Source organism: Erpetoichthys calabaricus, chromosome 4 (assembly GCF_900747795.2).
Source record: "Erpetoichthys calabaricus chromosome 4, fErpCal1.3, whole genome shotgun sequence".
NCBI classification, from domain to species: Eukaryota; Metazoa; Chordata; class Cladistia; order Polypteriformes; family Polypteridae; genus Erpetoichthys; species Erpetoichthys calabaricus.
The window spans coordinates 333,517,524-333,529,584 of record NC_041397.2 but is presented as its reverse complement, the minus strand read 5'-3'; the positions used below and the strand labels follow the sequence as shown (position 1 = coordinate 333,529,584).

The window sequence follows — 12,061 nt, the reverse complement described above, 5'->3', positions numbered from 1 at the left end:
GTGAGCTTTCACAAAGTGAACTTCTGTTGCTAGTAGAAAATATCCGGTAGATCATTAGTGATCTGTTAACCCTTTGTTGTGTCCCTTGTTTCGTTACCTCAATTAAATCTCTAACGGTCGTCTACGCTGCACACCACTAAACTCCATTACAAGTTTTCAAAGCCCAAGCCCCGAGGCTCCACTTCAGGTGAGACGAGGACAGCAGACCTTTTATTTTTATAAAACACACACTTGGAGGTACAAATAATGTTTCTAATAAGGAAACTGTTTTATTTTACATTATTCAATTTACAGTCAGAAAAATAATCCCCTTTACCCTAAACAGAATATATTGTATTGAATCATGAAAGTCACAGTTTGATCTTTTTATACTTAGACATTTCATAAAATCAAAGATACAGCTATTGTATTATGTAACATACACACGTCATTTAATCCGTTCTTTTCCTTTTGATAGAGCCAGTAATGTAACATCCTACCTCAAAGAAGAAGCAAACCCACACCAGACCATGACCCACATACACGGCCATCGATGTTACCCAATAAATGCCATCAGCCGTCTTAAACTGTCTGATCCTTCTTTACGACTTGGCAAAGCAGAATTAAAATCTGTCCAAAGGCCACTCCATAGGAGCCCCAGACCAATCCCTCTGACGCACTCACATTTATTTATTCTGTCCTTGACACTGGAGGCGCCACTGAGACAGATCCACAGGTGGGATGGCCCATGTCTTCTTACCATCGCCTCTTTCCACTTTAATCCTAAGTGTGTACGTAAATCCCAACACGAGAAATGGGCTGCGACGCTGATTGTGGTCATCTGTTATTCTCACCGGCTTCTTCCTTTTTCATTTTAAAAGATGCACTTTTATTAGTAATGTCACCCAGCAAACTATGGTAGGCCCTGAAGTCCAAAGCATTTGAAGACTAAAACATTTCCCACATGAGAAAAAGCACCTGACCATTTAAGTCAATAATTATCTCAATGCAAACTATTTCCTACAGTATATACAAACATAATTTGATATAAACATGATATGGAGCAGACAACATAAGTGCCATTAATGTGACATGTTAAAGCATAAGCAGGCCAGGAGGTGGCGAGTAGACAGCATCAGTTAGTGGTGGCACAGATTTATAAATGAAAGAGTTTACATTTGATTGAATTATTCTTTCACTTTGACTTGAGAGATGGGAGCAGCTAACAACGTGCAGAACGGAGATGAAGCTCTTTAGAATGGAGGTGAGTGATGAGCAGTCCGAGTCTTTTTGGTGAGTCGCTTCATGTGGCCGAAGTCCTTTCAGCTCCCAGTTTGGTCATTCAGTGGGGACTTCAGGGTGGTCTGAAGCGAAATGAATGTTTGTTTGCACGTCAGCCTCTCATTTAAAATCTTTGGTTCAAACACTGAAGTCTGAGCACATAAAGTGGCAGAAGTTAGCCTGCAGGGAGCAATAAAAAGAATAAAAAAACAAGATTACAGTCAGCCTTTGGAAAACAGAAGAGGCTGATTTCATAAAGTGCCTTCTAAATGGGCACTGGTGGACAAAGACAGCACCACTTTATGAATATTTCAGATTCGTGTAAATCCTTACAGCGGGGAAAATAAGTATTGAACACGTCAACGTTTTTCTCAGTAAATATATTTCTAATGGGGCTATTGACATGAAATTTTCACCAAATATCAGTACCAACCCAAGTAATCCACACATACAAAGAAATGAAAACAAATCAGTCCATAAATGAAGTTATGTGTAATAAAATGGAATGACACAGAGAATAAGGAGGTGCAAAAAGGCCTGGAAAGCCAAGAAATCAGTGGAAATCTGTGAGTATTTAGAAAGCAATCCAGATAGCCCCCTTATCAGTGCAAATGAACATCTGCTGGTTTAGTCCTAATTGGTGGCCTATAAAAAGGTTTCTCATTACCAAGGTGTCACATCTCATGATGGGTAAAAGCAAAGAGCTCTCTCAAGACATACTGATGGCATTGGTCACAGACGTCTTTCTAAACTTCTGAATGTTCCAGTGAGCACCGTTGGGGCCGTAATCCAAAAGTGGAAAGAACATCATTTCATCATAAACCAGCCATGACCAGGCACTCCTCGCAAGGTTTCTGTCAAAAGAATAATCAGAAGAGTTGTCCGAGAGCCAAGGATCACTCGCTCAGAGCTTCAGAAACACCTGGAGTTAGCAGGTCCCGTTGATTCAAAGAAAACAATAAGTAATGTACTCAAGCGCCATGGCCTCCACTGCTGAAGACAAAGCACGCTGAAGCTTCTTTAAAGTTTGCTGCACAACATTTGGACAGGCCGATGAAATACTGGGAGGATAGAGTCTGGTCTGATGAGACCAAAATTGAACTCTCTGGATGTCACTGCACACCCCATGTTTGAAGGAGAAATGGCACTGCACATCACCCCGAAAACACCACACCAACAGTGAAGTTTGGAGGTGGGAACATCACGGTGTCGGGCTGTTTGTCAGCATATGGTACTGGCAGACCTCACAGAATTGAAGGAAGGATGAATGGAGAAATGTACCAGGACATTCTTGATAAGAATCTGCTGCCATCTCAATCAATCACCTGACTTGAACCCAATTGAAAATCTATGGAAAAAACTGAAAATCAGAGTTCATAGAAGAGGCCCCCAGAACCATCAAGATTTAAAGACAGTTTGTGTGGAAGAATGGGCCAAAGTCACGCCTGAGCAATGCGTGTGACTCGTTCCTCCATACAGGATGCGTCTTGAAACTGTCATTACCAACAAAGACTTCTCTACTAAGTATTAAATACGTTTCAGTAAGCACGTTCAATACTTCCTTCCCTGTGTCATTTGCCCCACCATGGGGCCATGGGGTGGTGGGGTGCACTAAACCTTTCTCTCTTCTCTCCACGGCCCAACCATGAGAAATCTCTCCTGTCCTGGCCCCGAGGACATCACTTCCTGTGAATCACCTATAAAAACCCTTCAAACTCCATACTTAAACAGTTCTGTTTTGGACTCTAACCAGTACACATTGTATGGAAATTTAAGCCTTCTGCACCCAGGGAAACTGTACAGGTGGTTGCCCCAAACCTTCGCCGTGTGTCAGCTATTTCCTTCACACATTCCACTTTATTACACATAACTTAATTTCTGCACTACTTTGCTTTGATCTCTTTGTATGTGTAGATTACATTTGTTGTTACCGACATCTGGTAAAAATTTCATATCAGTAACCCTATTAGAAATATATTTACTGAGTAAAACTTCAATATACGTTCAATACTTACTTCCTGGTTTCTGTCTTAAATTCACTTCCTCTTAATTTCCACAGTTGTTCTCAGGTATGTACGCTCTCGTGAGATGCCAGGTTTTCAAGGGATCTACAAGACATAGCAGCACTTGAAGCTGTGCAGATGAGATCAACCAGGAGCATCCCAGGACTTACGGACATGTCCTACTGCAACATAATCCGAGAATTAAACCCATTTAGTTCTGAGCAGAGGGGACATTATATGGGGGCTTATCCAGATCTCCAAAACTGTTGAAGGCACTGATAAAGTTAATTCAGCAGAATTAGTTTAATTTAAGGGTAAATCACATAGTCAAGGACACCAATGGAAATAAAAGGGAAATGCATTTAGGACTGAAGACAGGAAGCCCTTGAAAATGCAAAGTGTGTGAATCCGGAACAAACTACAACAAATGGAGTTGAAACAGAAACCTTGGACAGCCTTTAAGAAGGATCTGGATGACACACTAGGACAGCTTAGCTATTAGCTTAACAAACGAGTGACAAATGGACGGAAGGATCTCCTCGTGTTTGTCACTGGTGCACATAATACAGAGAAAGGCCTGTTTATGACTGATGATGCAAAGATGGCCCAGGTTAGGGAATGGGAAGATCACGAGCCAGAGAAAAAACATGCCAACCATCCACACCCTAAAAGTGGGCACAAAGAGTACTACCAGGAGATATTAGAGGATGCCCAAAAAATGTTTCATATAAGGGAACAAGAAGGAGACAGACAGAGAGCCCAAGGAGATTTGACAGCAAGAGAGAAGTCCTGCTGGTCCTTAGGGGTAGCACACGTTCCTTAGGCAGGACACCTCAGGCTATGCTGACTTTAAATTTGTCAAGCTGGAAATACAGGTTGGAGGCCAGTGGTGTTACTCCAGGACATCAGATGGTGGTGCACAGTTCACGAACTGGGAAAGTGGTAGTGTGTGACCAAAGATAGTTGGCACTTTATGGACTACACAGAGGTCAGTGGTGCAGGGGCACCAATGGCTGCTATGGGGGTTAATCCCTGGTGTTCTGTAGCCAAAGCAGGTTGGCCTCGGGAGAGGACATGACCCCAGGAGACATTTGAAGTCTCCTCCAACCAGAGGAACATTGAAGCTAATGTTAGGAGAAGAGTCCAGACATAACTCAATGGCAGGAGGGCAGGAGTCCCGGATTGCAAATAAGTGAGGTGGGAGATAAGACTGGAGAGTTCTGGGGGTTTTGGGAGGTGAGCCCCTCCAGCAGAGAGACAAGCTCAGGCCTGTGAAGGAAGGACTAGTTGGGCTCCAGGCTTCTTGATTTGACATTTTCTGATGTACTTTGTGTGCTTTGCAGTATTTTGGAAAATAAACACACGCCTGTATGGGAGACCCATGTCTTTACAGAATTCCAGCATTTGACAGTTGCACAACATCACAAAAACTTTTTACTTCATTACAGAAAAGTAACTGAGAGGTTTGGGGATAAGTGGACAGTGAAATAAGGAAAATGAAACATGAACGCAATTTAGAAATTGAGTGATAAAAACCAAGTCACTGAGTCATATTTAGATGATAATGACTGTAAAAGTATTTCTCAGCTTTTGCTTCTACATCATGATATAATTTAGAAATGTACACCTGGAGACCAAGTGCACATGTGGAATATCAAATGTGTGACATCAGGAAGATTGGGTAAAGGCAAATCTGACAGATTTTATGATGAAAACTCCAAAGCCCTGAAGCTGTAATGATGGAAAGTGCAGGTCTTAACTTCCAGAAGGGCAGACCCCAGGTGATTCAAGAGGGTGGCCAAAACTTCATCATTCTTCTCCCTCAACACAAGGGCTCTACAGGGCTGTGTGCTGAGTCCTCTGCTGTGCTCCCTCTAAATGTATGACTGCATGGCTGTACACAACTCTAATGTCTCTGTCAGGATTGTGGTGGCACAGCTGTGGCAGGTTTGATATCTAATAACAGGGAGCAGCCCTACCCAGGATGAAGTGGGGAGTCTGTCACACTGGTGTCAAGACCACAGTCTACTCCTGAATGTCAGCAGGGAAAAGGAGCTAATTGTGGACTTTGGGAGAAAACAGCAGAGGCACAGCCACCCAGTCAGTATTAACAGCCACGTCACAGAGGACCTGACCTGGTCCAAACATGTTCACAGCTTGGTATCAGCTCAGACGCCTCAGGGATCTCAACCTACCCTCCCAATTACTGAGGAACTTCAACACATACTACTTTGTGTATAATTATATGTGGCCAATAAAATTTGACTTGATTTGATGAATTGTGGGTGTTTGTATAAACTTACCTTCGTATTTCATATCAGCTACAAGTTTGTAAATGTGACATTTTCTAATTGTCCGGTCCTTGTCGCAGTGGTGCTTGAATGTCATCGTCTTCTCTTGACGCTAAAAGAAAATAGACAGAAATACATTTAGAAAATCCGACCAGTAAGATGAGCTCCTCTGGTTCAGAATGCAGTCTGGCACTGAGCTGTTCAACCTGTCAGAAAAAGAGCAGATGTGCAAGGATTACAAACTCCGCATTATGTCCTCAGGGAAGTGGCAGCGTACACAGTCTCCAGTGGTCTCTAGTGGCTGCAGGTGGGCCTTTAACACTCTTTTAGGCTGTAATAACACGGATCAGGGCTGACAGACAGTGCGGGCACGTGCTGACTTTACCTCACACATGCAACTCAACACTCCCAAAACTGTGGACTTCAGGAGGGGCCCACCAATATCACCTCCGCTCTCTATACATAACAATAAGGCTTCAGTTGTGGAAACCTTCACGTCACTGGGCTCCATAATCACACCGAACCTGACAGGGAAATATTAGAAAGAATTATTTATAATCAATTGGTTGATCAGCTTAACTCCATCCATCCATTAACCAGCCCACTATACGCTAACTACAGGGTCACGGGGGTCTGCTGGAGCCAATCCCAGCCAACACAGGGTGCAAGGCAGGAAACAAACCCCGGGCAGGGCACCAACCCACCGCAGTCACCTTAACTCCAATAATTTATTTGAGATCTACCAATCTGGCTTTAGGCGTTATCATGGTGTTGAGACGGCCCTCCTGAACGTATTCAATGACGTCTCTCTTATTACTGACTCAGGTGATGCTGCAGTCCTTGTCCTCCTTGACCTGTCCACTGCCTTTGACACTATTGACCATGAGACATTGCTGTTGCGGCATGAACATCTTGTGGGGCTTAAAGGGGCTGCTCTTAACTGGTTCAGGTCATATCTAACTGGTAGACACTTTTCAGTAACTTTAAATTCCTCTTTTTCGTCTGCTGCTCCTCTTAAATGTGTTCCTCAGGGATCTATTTTGGGTCCTATTTTATTCTCTATATACCTTCATCCTATTGGAGATATTTTTAGGAAGTTTAACATTTCTTTTCACTGTTATGCTGATAATACAAAGTTTTATATTCCCATCTGCAACTCTGCAATAAATCAACTCCACAACTGTCTGTCTGAATTAAGATCCTGGATGGCTAATAATTTTCTTGATCTGAATCAAAATAAAATGGAGGTGCTGATAGTGGGTCCATCAGCTAAAGCCCAAATTGGTCTTGGACTTCTCGGCTCTTTCTCTGTCTTTTGCAAACCTCAAGTCTGCAATCTTGGTGTTATCTTTGACAGTAACCTCTCTTTTGAGAAACAAGTAAATTCTGTAGTCAAGAGTTGCTTTTTCCAGCTTCGTCTATTAGCTAAGAAAAAGCCTTTTTTATCTTCTAGGGATCTTGAGATAGCTACTCCTGCTTTTATTTTTTCTCGCCTTGATTACTGCAACTTGCTGTATTCTGGGATTAGCAAATCTCTGATGCACAGGTTACAGTTGGGCCAGAATGCTGCCGCTCGCTATCTGGTTGGGTAATGTCAATGTCAATGTCAATGTCAATTAGAAAGTCTGACTCTGTTTCTCCAATATTAGCCTCTTTACACTGGCTGCCTGTCAGTTTTCAAATTGATTTTAAAATCTTGTTGCTAGTTTTTAAATCTTTACATGGCTTGCTCCTGCCTATTTACAGTATCTGAACTGTGTGTTTTATACCAGCCATCTAGGGTGCTTAGATCTTCTGGTCAGTTGTCTCTTGTTGTCCCTTGTACCAAGTGTAAAACTAAGGGGGACAGACAGGACTTGTGTCACCTCGCCTGTGGAACTCTTTACCTCGTCACATAAAGGAGTCGTCGACAATTCAAAATGAGATTAAAGACTCATTTCTATTCACTTGCTTTCCGTGACCTTCAGTAAATCTCATTGTGATTATGTAATCTTACTTCTATTTATTATTTATTTTATTTACTGTATGTTCATATATTTTTATTTCTATTTATGTTATTTATGTTAAATGTTTTTCTTCTTTTATTGTAAAGCACTTTGACCACAGCATTCCTGTGTTGTTTTAAATGTGCTATATAAATAAAGTGACATTGACATTGACATGGGAGACCAACATGGACTACATCATGACAAAGTCACAGCAGTGGATGGACTTTCTACGACGGCTGACGGAGTTCAGTCTACCACAGGAGCTGCTGATACAGTTGTGCACAGCAAGGTTTTGAGTCTGTTCTCAGCTCATCCATCACATGTTGGTGTGGATCAGCAAATAAACACTAAGAAACAGAGACAATGAATAGTCAGCTCTACCAAAAAGATCACTGGCACCAGTCTTCCCACCTTACAGGACCTGTGCTGTTCCCGAGTCATGAAGCAGGCAGAGAAAATCATAACTGACAGACCAGCACCTCTTTGAACTTCTCCCATCTGCCAAGCGTTAGACACTAAACTACACCAAAACAAGCAGATTTAATGACAGTTGCTGTCCACAGGTCATCAGGTTTACCAATGGCGCATTTGGGTGCCCCTGCTCAGTCTGGACAGCCCACCCCGATGCCCTCCTCTCTCACAATATTCCTACATGTGGGCTAATGTGGGTTCATTTCAGTATTTCCTGCACTGCCTTGCACTTTGTAAGCATACGTTTACACCGCATGTCTTGTATTTGTCTCATGTGTGTACGTCTGTCGTGAAATTAGACCTGGGGAGCCATCAAAAAAAAAAAGTCAAAGTCCAGACTATGTGTCCAGGCTTGGCCAATAAATGTGAAGCTGATTCCAAAGAGAGAAACTTCAAAAATGAGGACATCTTGGGCACAAGTTTGATAAATGTATAATGATGACGATGAACATGTTGAAAATGGCTGCCTGTATGTTCGTACTTATTAAGGTTAACATACCATTCTGTGTCATACTCTTCTTCTTCTTCATCATCTTCATCAGAATAATAATGAGAACCAGTGTAATAAGCACCGTTGCCGCTGACAACACCACTACTACTGGGACTAATGGTATGCCTGCCTCTTTGGCAGATTGAGTCAGATCTGTAATCAGAAAACACACAAGTAGTGAAAAAGTGAAAGACGTGAGCATTTCAAAATATAAAATCAGAAACATTTGCACCTTAAATGTATCAGGGCTCTCAAGGCACGAGGAGTCATTTACCTGCTGGCTAAAGTGACACGTTGAAAGCATTGTTAACAACATGGCATCCAGTAGGTGACCACGGTCTGGCTACTCACCTCAGATGGCCATGCGGTTTATTGGTGTGTCTTGTTGAGCTTGCGCTTGTTCAGAACTCGGAAACTTCTGCCTTTTTCAGTCTTTTTTTCACCTTAGACGGTTTAATATATGTAAAAGCAGAATTTACAAGCTTCATTTCCCTCTGTGTGTGCTTTATTTATTTAACATTTTTATTTGAGAAAGACTTTCATTTTGTTTTTTTTATCCTTAAGTTTGACACATCACCATTTTTGATTTTAGTGGGCAGTTAATGGGTCACGAGGAAGCACTGCATGGTTACTAAGGACCACCTGCGAGGGGGCACCACAATGTGAGTCATGAAAATGTGTAGCACCTGTAGCCTTTTGTCCAAGATTACGGATTTGAAAAAAGTCCTGTTTAGTGCATTAGGTTCACAATTAGCTTCAATCCATCCATTACCCAACCCACTATAACCTAACACAGGGTCACGGGGGTCTGCCGGAGCCAATCCCCTGCAGCACAGGGAGCAAGGCAGGAAACAAACCCCGGGCAGGGCGCCAGCGCACCGCAGGACACTCACACACACACTAACCACACACTAGGGACAATTTAGCAGCGCCAATACAACTAACCTGCATGTCTTTGGACTGTGGGAGGAAACCCATGCAGACACGGGGAGAACATACAAACTCCATGCAGGGAGGACCTGGGTAGTGCACCCGGGTCTCCTAACTGCAAAGCTGCAGCCCTACCACTGCGCCACCATCCCACCCACATTTAGCTTTGCGTGTTTCAATTTGATTCAATTCTCATTCATATCATTTCAGCTTCAGCTGAATTATTTTGTTCAATCTAACGGGTCGTGGCAATACGTGATTGACTATAATAACAGCCCCTTGCTTTTCCATTAACTCTTTACAAACCTGTTCCTTTTATTCCTGTCTTGTGAAGCCCACACACATCTCCTGGTCTGTGGCTAATAACATCGAGCACTTGCTCTCCCATTTTGTCAAAGAGAGTGAGTGGTAACAGAAAGACAGACTGGCATTGTCACTTGAGTATCAGCGTCTGCCACAGCACAGCTTTAATCTGACAGCTTGATCCACAGGATTTGAACTCCGCTCACAGGTCAGATTTTATGCTTATCTATATTTGCTTATAAATTTAATTTCAGTTCACAACTTTTACCTCCTTGGGCCGTATTCTGAATGTTTGATGGACCTGAGCCTTCCTCTTCCATAACAACTTTAAAAATAAACTAACAAGCTGGCACTTAACAGGCCTCACTGATGAGCCTTGAGTTCATTGTCACTTAAGTTAAAGTCATCTGAGAAGACGTCAGTCTACAGGGGAGAAGACAGCTGGTGATGAGTACAAGGGAAGAGGTGGGCACAGTCATTGGCATCAAACATATTATGTTTAAGTAAGACGGAATCACTACCCTGGCTTACGTATAAATGATGTTAATCAGTTGTAGAATTACATTTTTTATCAGTTCTGTTTATTGCTTGATTTCTGTTTCTGGGCCTTTGTGTTTATTGGTGGTTTCCAAAGACATGAGGACACCTCCCATCCCTATAAAGGCTCATTAGAACATTAGAACATTAGAACACTCTAGACGAGAACTGGCCATTCAGCCCAACAAAGCTCGCCAGTCCTATCCACTTATTTCTTCCAAAAAAACATCAAGTCGAGTTTTGAAAGTCCCTCAAGTCTTACTGTCTACCACACTACTTAGTCGCTTATTCCAAGTGTCTATCGTTCTTTGTGTAAAGAAAAACTTCCTAATGTTTTTGCAAAATTTACCCTTCACAAGTTTCCAACTGTGTCCCCGTGTTCTTGATGAACTCATTTTAAAATCACAGACTCGATCCACTGTACTAATTCCCTTCATAATTTTAAACACTTCAGTCATGTCTCCTCTAATCTTCTTTTGTTTAAACTGTAAAGGCTCAGCTCTTTTAATCTTTCCTCATCACTCATCTCCTGTAGCCCTGAATCAGCCTAGTCGCTCTTCTCTGGACCTTTTCTAGTGCTGCTGTATCTTTATGGAGATCCAAACTGCACACAGGACTCCAGATGAGGCCTCACCAGTGTGTTATAAAGGTTGAGCAGAACCTCCTGTGACTTGTACTCCACACATCAAGGCACTATATAACCTGACATTCTGTTAGCCTTCTTAATGGCTTCTGAACACTGTCGGGAAGTCGATAGCTTAGAGTCCACTATGACTCCTAAATCCTTCTCATAAGGTGGACTCTTTATTTTCTTACCGCCCATTGTGTATTCAAACCTCACATTTTTACTTCCTATGTGTAATTCTTTACATTTACTGACATTAAATTTCATCTCCACAAATCTGCCCAAGCCTGTCTGCTATCCAAGACTTTCTGTGATGATATAACGGATTCCAAATTATCTGCTAATCCACCTATCTTGGTATCATCTGCAAACTTAACCAGCTTGTTACTGATATTCCTATCTAAATCATTTATATATATTAAAAATAGCAGCAGCCCTAGCACTGCCCCCTGCTGGTCACCACTCTTAACATCGGCCAGTTCTGATGAGGTTCCTCTCACCATCACCCTCTGCTTCCTGTGTCTGAGCCAATTCTGCACCCATCTGAAAACATCACCCTGAACTGCCACTTCTTTTAATTTGATGCCCACCCTCTCATGTGGCACCTCATCAAATGCTTTCTGAAAGTCCAGATTAATAATCTCATCTGCTCCACTTTGATCGTATCCTTTTGTTGCCTCCTCATAGAATTCCAGCATATTAGTAAAACACGACCTCCTTCTTCTGAGCCCATGCTGACTGTTCCTAATAACTCCTGTCCTTGCCAGGTGTTGTTCAATCTTATCCTTAATAATTCCTCTCCTTAATTTTCCTGTGATGCCTGTTAAGCTTACTGGCCTATAGTTGCTTGGATCTGCCCTGTCACCCTCTTTATATAATAGGATGATATTTGCCATTTTCCATGGGAACTATCACCCCATTTTAGGAATTGCAGTTCCTCTGCAGTATGTGCTTGGTGGTTTTTCATTCACTTCATTTCATTTATTCATTCATTCATTCATTTTCTACCGCTTAATCAAGACCAGGTCACGGGGGCCAACAGTCTTAGCAGTGAGACTCATACATCTCTCTTTCCCCAGCCACACTTGCCAGCACATACTGTGGGATCCCAGGCCATATTCCTCCCAGCGAGGCCTGTGTTGACCCCAAGGTCTCCTTTCTGC

General features: G+C 42.4%; 1 protein-coding gene across 1 annotated transcript in view; it reads right to left on the bottom strand.

Annotated features, from left to right (window-relative positions):
- Positions 1-244: 244 nt before the first annotated feature.
- Positions 245-12,061, bottom strand: part of LOC114641373 (ICOS ligand-like) — a 189,644-nt gene continuing 177,827 nt past the window's right edge. Inside the window, exons 5-7 of the mRNA XM_051925944.1 lie at positions 8,513-8,656; positions 5,567-5,666; positions 245-1,440 (exon numbers count right to left, since the gene is read on the bottom strand). Of these exons, the coding sequence (XP_051781904.1) occupies positions 5,611-5,666; positions 8,513-8,656 (200 nt within the window). The 3' untranslated portion in view covers positions 245-1,440; positions 5,567-5,610. The remainder of the gene's footprint in view (positions 1,441-5,566; positions 5,667-8,512; positions 8,657-12,061) is intronic.